General features: G+C 43.8%; 1 protein-coding gene across 2 annotated transcripts in view; it reads left to right on the top strand.

The window, feature by feature from the left end:
- The window catches only part of foxp4 (forkhead box P4), a 146,482-nt gene that overhangs the window by 52,377 nt on the left and 78,475 nt on the right, over positions 1–15,630 (top strand). For both annotated transcript variants that reach the window (XM_053652984.1, XM_053652983.1), the window contains exon 3: positions 13,840–13,929. In XM_053652984.1, coding sequence (XP_053508959.1) covers positions 13,840–13,929 — 90 coding nt within the window. The remainder of the gene's footprint in view (positions 1–13,839; positions 13,930–15,630) is intronic.

Below are 15,630 nucleotides of genomic sequence, written 5' to 3'. Positions count from 1 at the left end.
ATGACTTCCTGTAAATTTCTTTACTCATACTCATATGGCAGGCTTAGTCCGTTGATGGTTTGTGTTTCACTTCTCTCTGGCTCACCTAAAAAAAGCAAATACAAAGATTGCCACAGTTTTCTCAGGAAGTGCCTCCCAGCCACCCAGTCCCACGCAAACCCACCCACCTGCGTGTACACACACACACACACACACACACACACATACGCGTTCTTACTCACTCGTACGCTCACTAAGCCCTCAGCACCTCCTCCTCTTTTTGTTTATCGCTTCTGCATTGTCTCTCCCCTCCTGATGCTCCCTTCTCATTCGCCTCTTTTAACAAACCCGGCTCTTTCACCTGGATGCGGTGGGAGTGGTGGAACTCAGTGGAGCGGAGAGGGGGGGAAAAGGAGGAAAAAAAAAACAGACAGGACACAAAGCACTCTCTCCACGGGCCCCTCCAGAGCCTGGGAGAAATCACAGACATCTCCGCAGCCGTCACAGACCCACAGCAAATAAACAGAGGTCCTAAAGAGCTATGGAAAAGGAAAGGGAGGGGGTAGATGTGGAAATAGAGCAAGATGAGTTGGAGTCAAGGGAAAGTGGGAGAAGCGAGAGAAGGGTGTGAGGTAGAGAACGAGAAAGGAGGTTACAGTAGGTTGAGTTGGTGTATTCGAGGAAGACGCTGTAAGGTAGCGCAATAAAGAGAATGAGATGTATTCAGAGTAGATACAGAGATATATAGAGGAGGATAAGTCAGAGAGGTGTGGACAGATCGGAGATGGGGGCTAAGAGGGCAAGAGAAAAGAGTGGAGAGGCAAAGACGAAAGAACGAGGAGAGTGGGGTCGAAGAGGTGGGAGGGGTAGAAAAAGAAGTGAGGGGGAGGGGAAGAAAGTGTAATGCTGAGACGTGTCAAGAAAGGCCGGGGCCCCCCTGAGGAATGTTTCTTGTCTGCTTCACAACCCTGAAAGCAAAAAAAAAACCCTGCTTGGGGGGGGGCAGAAAAAAAAGAAAAGAAAAACAACAGTACACACTGGCCAAGTCCTTGTAGTGTTTCACCCCCTGATTTGTTCCACATATCCAACCACAGGGTCTTCTCTTTTCCCTGGCATGTGTGTGCTTCACTTCAAATGCCTCTTCCACTTCTTTACCTGTACTAGAATGTGTATCTCTCTCTCACTGTTTGTCACCCTTTCCAGTAGGCAGTCATTTTGCTTCAAAGCAGGCCTTCAGACAGGATGCCTTCCAAACGCCACATAGCAGGTTACAAACATCGTTGGGACCAGAGTGGCTCTGTGAAGCCTCATATCACCCCTCCTTTCATAGTTTGCACTTGGTTGTGCATATGTGTGTGTGTATCTGACGAAAACCAGGTGCCTTTCTTTTCCTTTTGTTTTTTTCCCTCCTTCCGCCTCCTCCACTGCATCCTACTTAGTGCTTGTTTTAAGCTCGGCAGCTAAAAAGGTACCCCGCAATTTAAACTACCAGGAAACCCCTTGCGTGCTCTCCTCCCGTGGGGGGAGAGGGGGGAGCACTGACACCTCACTTTACAGGAACTCTCACATGCTTTAGGAGTCCTAGTTTTCATGTGCAACACATACATTTATGAGCAGGCCAGGTACACAGGGACTGAGAGAGAGATACAGTAGGAGGAAAGACGTACATTGCTACTGAAGTGCAATTTTCTCCAGTAGTGCCACTCAACTGAAACAGAGAGGGGGGTTAAAAGAGAAGGAGGGGGCGGTGGTGACTCAGATTTGTGTTACACACTAAACAGTGCATGCTGGTGAGAATGGCTGAGAGGTGTTTTGAAGCAGGCCCCTTCTAAGGTCGGCCACTCTGGATAACCTTGCAAGGAAGAATGTTAGGACAAAGGGGCTCTCATAATTCCTAATGAGTTGTAAAAGGACAGTGGGGATATAGGAGAGAGAGAGAGAGAGAGAGAGAGAGAGAGAGAGATGAGCTGTATTTGGCACTTTGGGACAGTGCCAGACCCTCAGGAGATTCATAGTCATGGCCAACAGACAGCTTGCTTGCTTTTAGGAGGATTTAAGATGATGCATGTGGAAGCCATGGATCTCTCATCTCACAGTTCATTGCACAGATGGAGGGACAGAGAGTATGCTTAACTATTGTCTCTCTCACTTCCTCTTCTCCTAACACTCTTACTGTTCTTGTCTTCCCCTTCTGCTTTCACTTTGCTCTGCAGTTGTGTTGCTCATCATTTCAACTGAATTTGTTTCTTTTGTTTTGTCTTTTCTCTCCTGGTCTTTTCTCGTTATGGACCTGCTTTGCTCACCCTTTGCTCATCTCTTAGCTGGACACCCTATTGTGCGGATTCCAACTCTTGATCTCCCAATGATAAGTTTTAGACTACTTGGGATTTTGTTGTCCAATTGCATGACAAGCAATCTTTTCAAACTAGGGCAGCTGAATGCATTCTAGGAGAGCACTAACTGCTCTATACTCCTGAGCTGCATGAGCTAACAGACTACCATGATTACAGTGTAACAAATCAGATCAAAATGTCAATTGTGGTCTCCTGGACTCCCAGCCATGGTTGGCCGAGGCATCTGGGGATTTGATCTCCCAAAGTTATGGTGAAAGCTTAGAAGATTGGCTATAGCTTTTTTGCCCAAATTTCTCCCAATTTATTCAGAGCCACTTCCCATCTGCTAGAAGTTCCCATCCAGAGCTACCATTCTGCAAGGGTAAGACAAGTTCTTCATTCTTTACATGTTACACCACATACTGTCAAACTGCAGGCTATGAAATATCATAGGATAGTCCATAGGAGATGCTGACAGCCCTCTTCCATATCAGGGATAGACAGGGCAGATTGGTCATAGTGAGTTAGAATTTGATGATGCCACTGATAAATAATTTTCATATGATGGCTGTTTAGACCCTTTCATTAATCAGGATCCAGCTTGTGACAGGCCTAACTGGGGAAGAAAAGAGCTCAGACTGGCTCTCGCCTGGTGGACTTTGACCTCTCTTGGTTGGACTACCTGGTTGGCATTCAATTGGTAATGACCACCTTTTGTCCTTGCATTAAACATAGCCTGGTAGCGCTTTTGGATGTGGGTTGTGTTAGTGGAGTGACCATTTGGGTGTCAACCTTTTCTGCATTTCTTCAAAAGAACTCTCTCTCTTTCTCCTTCCCGTCCCTCAGCATCCTCTCGGTTTGCCCTAAGCAGCTTAAGGCTACAGAACAAAAGGACAGCATGAAGGGAGGAAGAGATTTGTGGCTTTGAATGAGAGTATGATATCCCTTTTAGATAGGGGATGAGTGCTTATAGCATTGAGTAAATCTAATGCTGTCGGCACATTGAAAGGTGTCGTCACTTAAAAGCATTCCATACTTTTAATTGCCGAAGGGCTGGTTGTACCCCGGTCGACCAAAGAGGAAAGGCCATTTTGAGTTGTAGCATTGTGCTGGTGGTGCCTGAGTAATGTGTGTGTGTGAATGGAGGTTGTTGACTAGTCTAAGATTATCCATGATAGTTTCTGAATGCAAAGTATGCTCTGGTGTTATGGCTTTTTGTAGCACCATTATAAACGTTATTGCTTAATTTCTTAAGGTTTTGTGGGTCACAAGTGGCCCAACAGAAGAGCGGTTGAATCCTTACTATTCCACAGCTGTCTTTGGCAAAGAGTCCAAGAGAGGAAAATTAGCCTTGCTCTCTGGGTGGGAGGGATGCGTGTCTCTATATGCTATCTGTCAGTCAGAATGACACCAACCAATTATGGCCAACTGTGAGCTCATGTATATGCAAAAAGGGCAGTTAGCACTTTCCTCCAGGCTTGCTCGTCTTCTCCGTGACATCACATGAGGTTTGCGAAAAGTTAAGTACAGTGCACCTTAAATGTCTCCCAAACCTTAAGAATTTTAGCTAATCATTTAAAGCAATATAACATGGACAGCGTTGTATTGTTAATGTTACCTAGACAGCCTTTCTGAACTTTTTCAGATTTATCCAGACTAAACGTAAAAGATTCAACGTAAACACGTGTCGTAACTTAATAATATTAAGTGGTAACTTAATAAATCTCCCAGTTTTGATTTGCTACACGTTGAGTACAGCAAAAGGCATGCATGAGACATAATGGCTTTCACATGTTCTGTGTGATATCCTATATTCTGTGTTTAATGATTTTTTCACACATTGAGTCCTAATTCAGGAATGCGGAGAGGTCATATTTATGGACAGGTTATAAAACGAATTTATGAGTTTTTCCAGGGAAACCTTTAAGAGACTATGCAGGACCATTTGTGTGTGCATATGTGCATGCTTGCGTGTGTGTTTGTGTGTGTGTGTGTCTGATCAGTCTTTCTGTGTGAAATAATTTGAACTGGGCCGGGCTACAAAATCATGTTAACAGCGATTGCCTGTAGTCTGCTCCTGGGTCTATCAGTTTCACTCAGTTACATGCCACAGTAGCCGTGTTTCCTCAATCAGTCCTGATTAATATATATATATAACTATAAATTATATTACTGCAATAAACAGGTGCACACACATACACACACACACACACACACACACACATGCAATAAGAATTCCTGCCATGCGTCAAAACTCTTAATTCAATATCTTGTCACATCTTTATTGCCTTAGTTCATTTGTATTCATAAAGAGGAGATCAGGATGAAATAATTGTTTAACGATTGCCAGCTCAGTCCATAAGCTAGAATCAATCTCTCATCGTATTTATGTACGCGCATGCATATATACATGCATCTATTGTGTATGGCTGAGTAAATGCCTATTAGCAAAAACAGTCATCTGTAATTAGCGCTAATATCTTACAAATATTCATAACTTTAGTAGATAAATTGGTTGCTAATATGGGAAGCGAGGTGAAAACTGGCCTTGACTGGATTTATATCACATGCTTCTTATAAAACAAATCAACAAAACAAGCCAATAAGGAAAGCAGAACAACAAGTGCGTGGTACATCTTAACTGAAGAGGAAGTTAAAATGTTTCTTTGATTTATTCCAAAATATATTGTTCATATTCATATTTTGATTTCTAGTAGCTTCTTATGAGTGACTGCTCATGACTGCTGTGTTTTTCTCTATAATATGGGACTCTTGCTGGAAATTTGTGAAATGATGCTTTCTTTTTTTGCTGTTGTTGTTGTTCCCCCTCATCTTTTAAGGAAAACGTTGTTTTTAATTGCAAAAAGTCAAATTGCTGTTGCTAGCAGTGAAATTTGCCAATTTCAATGGATTGTTGATAATGTGCATGTACCAGTATGGAATGTGTGATTTAACTGGAAGTAGGTATAAGTTATATCAAATACTTGCATGTAGCATAATGCTGGAGACAATGCTGGAATGTGGTCTGCGCTGAGGTTTATTTTCCTGAACTCAAATAAAATGGGTTTTATCATGAACGACTTGCTTGTATAGTTGGTTGATGAAAAGTGGTAAGGTCAGAGGTCACTGCCTTGGCCATCAGGATTGTGTGAAGCGACCTAGCCAGGCTGAGGTCAGCAGCAGGTCTGTGCCAAAGTTCAGCTTTGGTCAGAGGTCATAAACCCTAGTATGGTGTGTTTTGCTTCCTTTCTAGTACGTATTGAACCCTCACTGTCATTTCAGTCCTTGAATATTGTCTTAAGTATTATTGTTAGATGCACCTGTTTGGTTTCTTTTACTTAAAAAAAAAAAAATACATAGCAAGCATTTATGTTGAGACAGTTTATGTATATGAATGATGTGCTGTACCTGGCAAAGCACGTGTATTTTCCCCCAGCACATCTCGAAGCACAGCGGACATTGACCTTCGCCTAGTCACCATGGCAATTATGAAAGATCCTCCGCAGAGTATTAATGTGAAGGACACATGGCTTCTTGCGCCCTGATTGACAGATTGGCGGGAGAGAAGGTGCAGAAGAAAGAGAGGAAAAGGGAGGGCGCTGGAACAGGAATGGATTCAGCGATTTGGCGGGTGGTGGAGAGCGAAAGAGGGAGGGCGGTGATTTAGGTAATAGTTGAAGTGGGGAGGAAACAGGGAGAGAGGGATCATAGGAAGTGGCAGAGTTGGAAAGGGAAAGACAGAAAGATGGAGAGAGTGGTGGAGAGAGGGAGGGGTGGGAATGGAAGAATGGAGGTCTGTAGGCTGCTGAGTACATTTCCTACTGGATGCCGTCCACGTCAGGAAATGGCGGCCATAATTGAGACTAATTGGCGTGTGTTTTCGCTGTCTCAGCGCGCGTCAGGTGACGAGGTGGAAAGAGAACCACACACACACACACACTTTCACCGGTACGCCATGCATGGCTACTTAAGGATCAAGTGTTCAGACCCACTGCCTTCCAAAATCCTTTACTCACTATGGGACAGGGCAGCCCTTCCACTTTCTTCTTCTCTTTCTTCCTTTATTTCTCTATACTCCACTGCTGGCTCACAGAGAGCCAAGGGAGGGGGCAGAGAAGAAAGAAGAAGAAGAGGAATAAAAAAAAAAAATAGAATGAAAGAAATGCACCCAGCGACACTCTCAAAGTTGTTGCCCTGGTAACTGGCGAGGCCGAGGGACTCTGAACAATGAAGCCGGATTCTTTTTTAAGTGTTGCTAATTAGCTTGCTTCTGCCCGCTTCTTTGTGTTTGCCGTCTTAAAAAAGAGATTAAAGTCAACAGAAAGAAGCATTGGAGAGAAGAAGGAAAAGAAGAGGGAAATGTTGGTTTCTCTTCTCTTGCTTTAAAAAAAAAAAAAACTACCCAATGATAGATCAATGATGGTATATTGAACAGATTACTGATGAAGAGTAACCCTAACCCTAGTGTTGTTCAATACAGTATGTTTTACTAATACTTGGTGATAGACCTATGATTTATTTCCATTAGCAGGGTACAGTGCGGAGTCAAAGATTATTGTAACACAGTGCAAGATCTTTTCTTTCTCGCTGGCCTGTGCAGAGATATGAAACGTGGCCTCACAGCACTGGCGACAGAATCCCTGTTTCTGCCCAGTAAGATTTATCCTCTCCTAAATCTCTGACATTTACTCACACACACACACACACGCAAAAAACACACTCTTTCAAATGGCACCACTCCCACCTAGCCACACACGGTGAGTTTTGGAGAACCTCCCTCTTCTCTTGTGTTCTTTTTAGGCCACCCTTTATTTTTGCAAGGTCTGTGTGTCTGCGCTTTCAGCAATTACCAGGCGTAGAAAAGAAAAGTTAAATCAAAAACATAAAAGGTCTCTCACATTCGTCTTTACCCCCCCCCCCCCCCGACCAGACGTGCAAGTTAATGGGTTTCCAAGCGAATAGTTTCGAATATTCACGCAGCGTTCGTCTGTTTAAACAATACTGCGTATATGTTTCCCTTCCTCCAGAGTTCCATTTTGGCAGCATCCTGTGTTCGTTATTATTAGGGGTTTTTTTTTCTTTCTTTATTAATAACAACACATAAATATGTTCCACATGTGTGGTGTGGATGGGAAGCTCAGTTGCTGGTCAGAGCCATCCTGAGTTCGGTGTGCACACGGTGGAACAATATTGGCCAGCTTTCAACTCTTTAAGGGGGCCGGTTGGGGGAGGGGCCCACAAAACACCCTAACACCCCTGTAGTGGCCAAGTTCAGTCTTGCAGATCCAGTAATATCTAAACACCAGGATCTTGAAAAGCGCTCCACAGTGACAGTATGCCATTTTTTCCTTATTAATTTCTGCAGTGTTTGTAGCCAAGAGATGGAGTCCATCGAGTAGGACTTTGTTTTGCCACCAGTGGGGAAGTGTTAAGAGAACTACCATGCAATCGCCATGTATTAGACAGCTGCTGGGGCATCTAGCTGAGTAGAAGCCACTTTTCTGTCTCCTTATTTCTAGCTCTTGTTCACTTGCTCTGTCTATCCCTTTACCTCCTTCATTCTTTCCTTCTTTGAGCGTGTCTCATGGTGGCAGTAGAGAAAGTAATGATGCCCAGAGAGCCCTGCCATAGTGCATTATCCTCCTCCCTGGCTCTTTTGGAGCAGGATGTGGGGATAACTTACTTCAATATCTTTGCTATTACCTTTCATGCTATATATTTTTTTTCCCCGAGGATGCTATTTTTTGTTTGTTTGTTTGGGCTTTTTATAAATGACCTGGAGATGATGAACCTGCATCTGGAAAGTGGCAAGTGGCTGTTTCAAACAGGTTACTTTTGAGAAAAATGGGATGGAATTTTATTATTTTTAAACGGGTCAGGCCTTTCAAACATTGCAGCTTATTTTTTTGATGTTTTCTTTTTTACCTGCTCTTTAAGTTTAAGTTTTTTATTGCTTTGGCTCTAGTTCACCCTTTCCTCATTTTAATGGCCAGTGTGAGTCCGGAGAGGCCTGCTGTAGCCATTTAAAATTTAAGGTTTTGCCATAGCCTTTATATTGCGGAAACATTACATTAAATGGCAAGAGGACAGCACGTCATGTTTTTGAAGGTCCTTAAATAATTCAAATGTTGGATCGTTTGCTTGGTTTTTCAAATTTTTTTTTTTTTTGAGATTAGCATTCTAATGATTTTGAGTGGAAACAAATGTGACAAGCAACTCAAAGGGCCTATGAACGGCACGCTGGAGCAGGAAGTAGCAAATTAAAAGCAGCTTTGGCCAACAGGAGGGAAAGAGTGGGAAGAAAAGGAGAGAAAAATGGTCAAAAGTGCAGTTTATTTGTAACCCACCGTGAAATTGGCCGGCTCTGCAGTCTACGGCCTTGGTAATGAGTCATGGGGACGAAATTAAGATCTAGAAAAACTTTGGCGCAGGCCAGAGGAGTTGATCACATCCAAGATTGCACACTTTGCCCCATAGCCCATGGTGGACAGCTGCTAACAGGCCCAAAGCGCCTGACCGGAGCATTGTAGACGCACTGGAGCAGCTGTAGACGTAGCTCATTTTCTGGCCAGCTGCAATGCAACATTCCAGCTTTTAAAAAGAACCAGGCAGGCCTTTAGTGGAAGATCAGAGATACTGAACCTCTGTTCGTTGGACCTACCTTGCCTCTGCTGTAGATGTGGAAGGCCTTGAAATCCGAGTTGTTTTTGCAGGCGACACTTGACACTCGAAGACGCTGTGTGGATCAACATCCTGGTCTGCCACAAGAGCTTCAATTGCCACAGGATTCTTAAACAGGTGACAGTGAGACAGGAATCTTTGCAAGTGAATATGCCTAATCATACTTCTGAGGGCACTGGATCTCAAGGAGGACGTGTATGAGGTATCTCCTTGCTACAATCATTTTTCTTTTACTCAGTTTCCCCTCATACGCTTAGTGTGTCATTGCCTGTGCTAATGCAATTGTGGTCTTGTCACAAAGTCTGGCAAGATCACATTCCAAAGAAAGTTTTAGCATAGCTTGGAATTTCCTTGAAGGTTGAACGCTTTCAATTGAATAAGGGGAAGCCTTTGTATTCCTGTCTTGTTTCCTTGCTGATCCTGAGTTAGCAGGCATACCGTGGTGTACTCGCTGCAGAGAATCATCTAATGTGACGAGTCCTTCTTCAGGCTTGATTCCAAAAACCAGGCGTAATTTCGATTGAGGGATGTGATTTTTTTTTTTCCTCTGTGAATCAACTGTTCTGTTTTTCTAAAACTTTTCAAAATTCGCAACCTACCGAAAGGAAAGATCAGTTACTAGTTATTTATGGAGTGTAATTTTGTTAATTGGAAAAAATGATTTCCTTATGGTTTTAAAATAGACCTTCCAGTAGGTCTCTTTGGGCTATTGCTAAAAAAGTCTGACCACACTCGTCCATATGTGCTAGCATGAGGTTAGGTTACATTAATCACACAGTGGTCACACCCAGTTGCTTTTCTAAACAGTGTGAACAAATTACATGGAACGTTTGAAATTCATTTTCTGTGTTTATTAAAAATTACTACGTTTCTGTAATACGTAATTTGGGACAAAGCTTCACTGGGCTTAGTCGTAGATTGCTCTAAGCAGCTATTGTAGCATAAAGGGTTTATTAAAGAAGTTAAAAATCCTGTAATCTTGAGGGATGACAAGCATTGCTGCACTAACCTCCTTTAAAAAGGTCTGTTCTGGATTTATATATATATATATATATATATATATATATATATATATATATATATATATGTATGTATATATATACACCACAAATTTGTTCGACTCCCATTGGAAGCCAGAAAGGAGGGTTAGCTCAGTTGTTTAATTAAGAGACTCTGTTAGAGCACTAAGTAATTCCTTTTGGGTTGTAACTTATACCAAGTTTCAACACTGGGTCTGATTCCCAGCTTCTGCATCATGGATTATGGAGAGCGCTTGTCCTCTCCTCTTTTCTCCTCCTTCTCTTTTCTCTTTCCATTAAGTACATATGTGATCCAGACTTCTTCCAACAGACACTGGAGGCTTTCGGATGGTGTCTGCAGTTGTGCACCCAGCTTCTGTAACCTGATACCGTCTGACCCGTTCAAGCTTCCAGTACTCCCCACCATCCACTCATCCACCCACACCCAGGGACGGCCTACCGTGGGGACGGAGGCTCCTGTTTTTCTAAGGGGGTAGTCATGGGGGTTGTTGCAAGCATCAACAATGGTCCTCTGTCAGCGATGATGGATCATTCCAGCATATGGTGCCCACCTGTACACAGACAAGCCAACTCTGCTCTATTTGGATTTACAGCATAGAGAGAGAGAGAGAGAGAGAGAGAGAGAGAGAGAGAGGAGAGAACACCCCACATTTTGCCCAGATTCATCACCTCCCTGCACTGTTTGCTTTAGCAACCTGAGCCTAATGAATAGAACCTGGGCCCGCCAGGGAAGAGGCGCCCAATCATGCCCTGTTTGTGTGTCTTGGTGCCTTGTTTTGGAACGCCTGCTGAACAGGCAAAAAGAGCTCTGCCCGACTTTGTTTTTGGTGGATGAGGACCACATGTAGATGCTGCACCCCTGCTTGTAGAATGGGAAGCAAGATGGAGCAAACATGGACTGCTAGGCACATATGCCAAAAATAATTTTTTCCTCATTACTTTCCATAAATGGACCTTCAAGTGAATACCAGAGTTCCGCCTCTCTGCACCTACAGGGAGGGCAAGAAGAGAAAGAAAAAGGGTACCCTGCAATACCCCCCTCCCCTCCTCCTCCCAACCCTGCTGAATAAAAAAAAATGCTCTGTTATTAAAGCCCATGTCAGGAGTGTTGATTTACGGGGGGAGGGGGGGGGGTTGGTTTGGCCGATGACAAGTTAGGAGAACTCACACACAGTGCAGCTTAGGCCTCCAAGCTGGGCGCTGACCTCTTCACCCTCCCCTTCCCCTCTTTCTTTTTCTCTCTCTTTCTCTCTTTCTCTCTCTCTCTCTCTCTCTTAGCACCCACCCGCCCTTTTTGCAATAAAACCTGTCTAACGTCGCAGTACAATGGAGCTGTTGTTGGACCCAGCCACCCGCCGCCTCCCTCATATTTTCTTTAAAGGTGCAGCGCACGCCGGTGAATGCCATGAGGCTTTAGAAGGACATGCAGAGGGAGGGCCAAAGACTTACAGGTCACTGTACGACACAGTTTCTCCCTCAAAGACTTATATCAAAGACTTGACAAAGCAAAAAGCGAAAGCAAAGGAAATCAAGTCAACATGGATGTCAGGTTTTTTTGGTTTTTTTTCACAGGGTTTCTGGCTGCAAGATTTTCTTTTCTTATTGTTTGCTTTCCAACTGCGAGTCTAAGTTTACCCAGCTCGTCCAAAGTTTGTACGTTGTCAGGACTAATCCAATAGCTTTTCATCCACCCTGAACGGGGAGCCTGTGTGCAGTTTCCACAGGGAGATGACTGCTTCAGCGCCCGAGACTCCGGGACTGCCACAGCTCCTTCCAGTCATGTTTGGCTTGCCCAACCTCTGCCCCTGAGCTGTTCTCAGTTCAGCCTGATGAAGCACAGAAACACTGAGGCACTGACCACACATTTTTCTTAGTCTATCAAGCACGCTCATAGAAAGGAGCTGAAAAGGCCAAGAAGAGACAGAGATAAACCTCAAGAAAATAGTTGCACTTATTAGCAGCATGACCGGTTTATAAAGAAAGTGTTGTAATCAGTGCAGTCATTTGGACCAAATTAGCCTTTATTGTTGCCAGATCCCATCTAGTCCCAGGCCACCACTGGTGTGTGCCTGTAGATGAGTGCCTAAGTGCACATACATGTGGTAATATCTGGCGAGGTTATTTAATATCCACCACATGCCTTGTGTGTGTGTGTGTGTGTGTGTGTGTGTGTGTGCAGCTGGACTGGCCGAGGATAGACTGGGAGGTGTTTTTAGTCCACTTCAGTTTGTAAAGCCTACTACTGAGGTCACACTCTGACGGGACATGGTTCCCGTTCAGTCGGACGGAGGGGCTTTTTCAGGGTGTGGGTGGGTGGAGGGGACGTGTGGGTGATGCATGCGTGTGCGTGCACTATTCAGTTGCGACCTCAGCAAAAGTAACAAGTGCTCTTGATACAGCAGATGGTTTTCATCATGCAGGCCATACATTTGATTGCATGATGGGCCTCTCACTCTCTCTCTCTCTCTCTCTCTCTCTCTCTCTCTCTCTCTCTCTGTATCTGTCACTCTCATATTTTTTTTAAAAGAATAAGCATCTTTTATATAGAGGGCAGTGCTGTTAACTTCACAATGCACCCACCCACACACACATAAGTGCTTTTGCAATTGATATCATGATTAACTCAGTGGGTGTCAGCTAATTCAAAGGGACTTCATTACTGTTCGTGTAAATTAATTGCTTATATCGGGGAATCGTTTAAAAAAAAAACAATAAAAAAACCCCACCATTTGAATAATTTAGTTCAGCCCCCCTATTTAGGAGACCTGTTGCATATAGTACATTCCATTTTAAGAGTTGCTTTCTGGCATGTGAGACAGAAGTGTATCTTTTTTTCCCCCCGCAGAATTCTGAGTTTATATATCACAGCAGATCCTAAGATCTGATTGGTGCTGGTAAATTCACCAGAAACTGTATGTCAGTAAGTAAGTGTCAGGTTAAAGTGTAATGCTTACTCTTTTTTTCCCCCGTGAACTGGTGTTCTGTTTTTTTTTTTTCATAAATCAATATTTACCATGTAGCCTTCCTCCCTCTCTTTGGAGCCAGGAAGCAAATGTGCATCCTGATGGCGCTCTTCAAAAAGTATGGTTTGCCCCCTGATTTACTGCCGCCTGGTGTTTTTGTTTGGAGAGGCATGTTTTGCCGTTGGCCCACTGCCCCCCAGCTTGGTGTGTTCAAACAAAAACAGGGTAACTAAAATTCCTGAGCTCAGACGCAGACTGTTCAGACACTAATACCCTGTGCTGTTGGGACAGAAGTCAGCATGGTGCTGTACAGGTGCGAGCGATAGATAGATATATAGATGGATGGATGGATATATAGATAGATAGATAGATAGATAGATAGATTCAGGAAGGTGTTGTACAAATGCGATAGAAAGATAGATAGATTGATGGATAGATAGATAGAGAGATTGATAGATTCAGGATGGTGTTGTACAGGTGCAATAGATAGAGAGAGATAGATAGATAGATAGATAGATAGATAGATAGATAGATTCAGGATGGTGTTGTACAGGTGCAATAGATAGAAAGAGAGAGAGATATAGATAGATAGATAGAATCAGGATGGTGTTGAACAGGGGCAATAGATAGATAGAGAGAGAGAGAGAGAGAGAGAGAGATAGATAGATAGATAGCACACAAAACCTTTTAGAGTTTTAAGTGGGTAGTGCAATGCTAAGTGTATCTTCCTGTGATTTAGAGGAAATTTAAGCTGTGTGTGTGTGTGTGTGAGAGAGAGAGAGAGAGAGAGAGAGATTAGAGAGAGAGAGACTCACCACCGTCTGTTTTCTCCTGTGTCCACAGGCTCTCCAGGCAGCACGCCAGTTCCTTCTTCAACAGGCCACAGGACTCAGCTCGCCCAGCAGTAACGAGGTCAAACAGAGCCCTGTACAGGTGAGACACACACACACACACACACACACACACACACACACACACACCACATCACAAGACACACTTCTTTACAGACATCTTTCCATTTATCCAGCTTCTAATGTACTTTCTCTGCTCAGTATGAAACTCAGTAACAAACTGTTACCTAGTCTAATTTCCACTGCCTGTTACAGTGCCTTTGTTTCTCTCTCTCTCTCTCTTTCTGTCTCTCTCTCTCTGTCTCTTTCTCTCTCCCTCAGCGATTCTGTCTCTTGAGCTCTCAGGACTGTATTAAAAAGCAGTCAAATGAATGTGTCTCTTTGTACACAATAGGCAGTGCTTGGAGACCAAACACAATTCCCTCTGTGAGCATGAGGTTAGCTGTAGTGTAGGATCCCCTTCCACCTGACCTTGTACATGCACACACACTCTGTGTTTTTGCGTGTGTTTTAAGTGGGACACAGTCGTTCAGTAGCTGTGAAACTGGGTGCTCTTGACCAAGGCATGGAGCAGCAATCTGCCGCTTACTTGAATTTCTTACTCGTCTCCTATAACTCTCATCAAATTCCCCACCTCTCCTAAACCTCTCCTAGAAGTGTCAAGTGTCTCTCTGTTAGCTTGCCGTTGTGGAGTCGTGTTGAGTGGACTATAATGTTAGTCATGGATTTATACAGGCCAGGATGAACACCTTTGCTCTACTCTCTGCATGTGTTTTAGCATGTGCATACTGTATGTGTGTGTTACCTATGACGTGTTACATTTAGCCAGTAGAGATAACTGTAGGGCCACAGTGCTAACATAAACTGTGAAACGACACTAACGTCCCCTGCATGGATGTGTCTCTGTGTTAAGCAGAAGTATGCTTGCCTTATTACGTGTACGCTAGGAACAACTGAACGTGCGTCGCCCGATTTTTTTGTACGCGCAGGTCGCACATGCGCATTTAATTCTTTTGCACTATTTAGTTGTTCCACAAGGTGGCGACAGTGACCCAGGGACGTTGATTCTCAAGGTAGTTGAAGAAAAAACGGAAGAGACGCAAACGAGTACAGGTTAGAAAGTACCCACATTTGTATAATTCTAACCTTAAAGAGTGTAAGGATTTGTATACGGGTGCTAATCGTGGCGAGAGATTGCCTGAGCGTTGTTCTTCGTGTTGTTGTGATTCTTCTTCGTTGTCGTCCTTCACACCAAAAGACCTGTTTTACTGCTCTGTACTGACTCTTGTAGGCCAGGAGGAGTAGTGCAAATTTCGTAACGCGCTTGTGTCGATCGCCTGTGTACGTGTACATGTCAAATGGAGTATACTTTGAAAGGCTGTACGACTGTGCGCATACGCTAGCGTACGTGTAAAAAAACGTAATATGGTCTGGTCTGCACTATACAGGACTTTTTTAACCTTAGCGGTTCCAAAGCGCTTTACACTGGTTCTCATTCACCCATTCACACACACACAAACACACCGATGGTAGCAGAGCTGCCATGCAAGACGCTAACTTGCCATCGGGAGCAACTTGGGGTTCAGTGTCTTGCCCAAGGACACTTCTGCATGTGGAGTCACGTGGGCCGGGAATTGAACCGCCAAGTATACCAGAGGCTTTAAAACTGAGTGAGACTATGAGAGAGAGACCACCTTCAAACTAGGAGTAGGAAAAGAGGGGGGGAAATTGGTCAACAAGGTGAAGAATGAATGGGCGGTGAGCGAGCCAGTTTTTCAAATCA

This window comes from Ictalurus furcatus, chromosome 21 (genome assembly GCF_023375685.1).
Source record: "Ictalurus furcatus strain D&B chromosome 21, Billie_1.0, whole genome shotgun sequence".
Classification (NCBI taxonomy): Eukaryota; Metazoa; Chordata; class Actinopteri; order Siluriformes; family Ictaluridae; genus Ictalurus; species Ictalurus furcatus.
The sequence above is the reverse complement of the archived record's forward strand: the minus strand, read 5'-3'. Positions and strand labels throughout refer to the sequence as shown.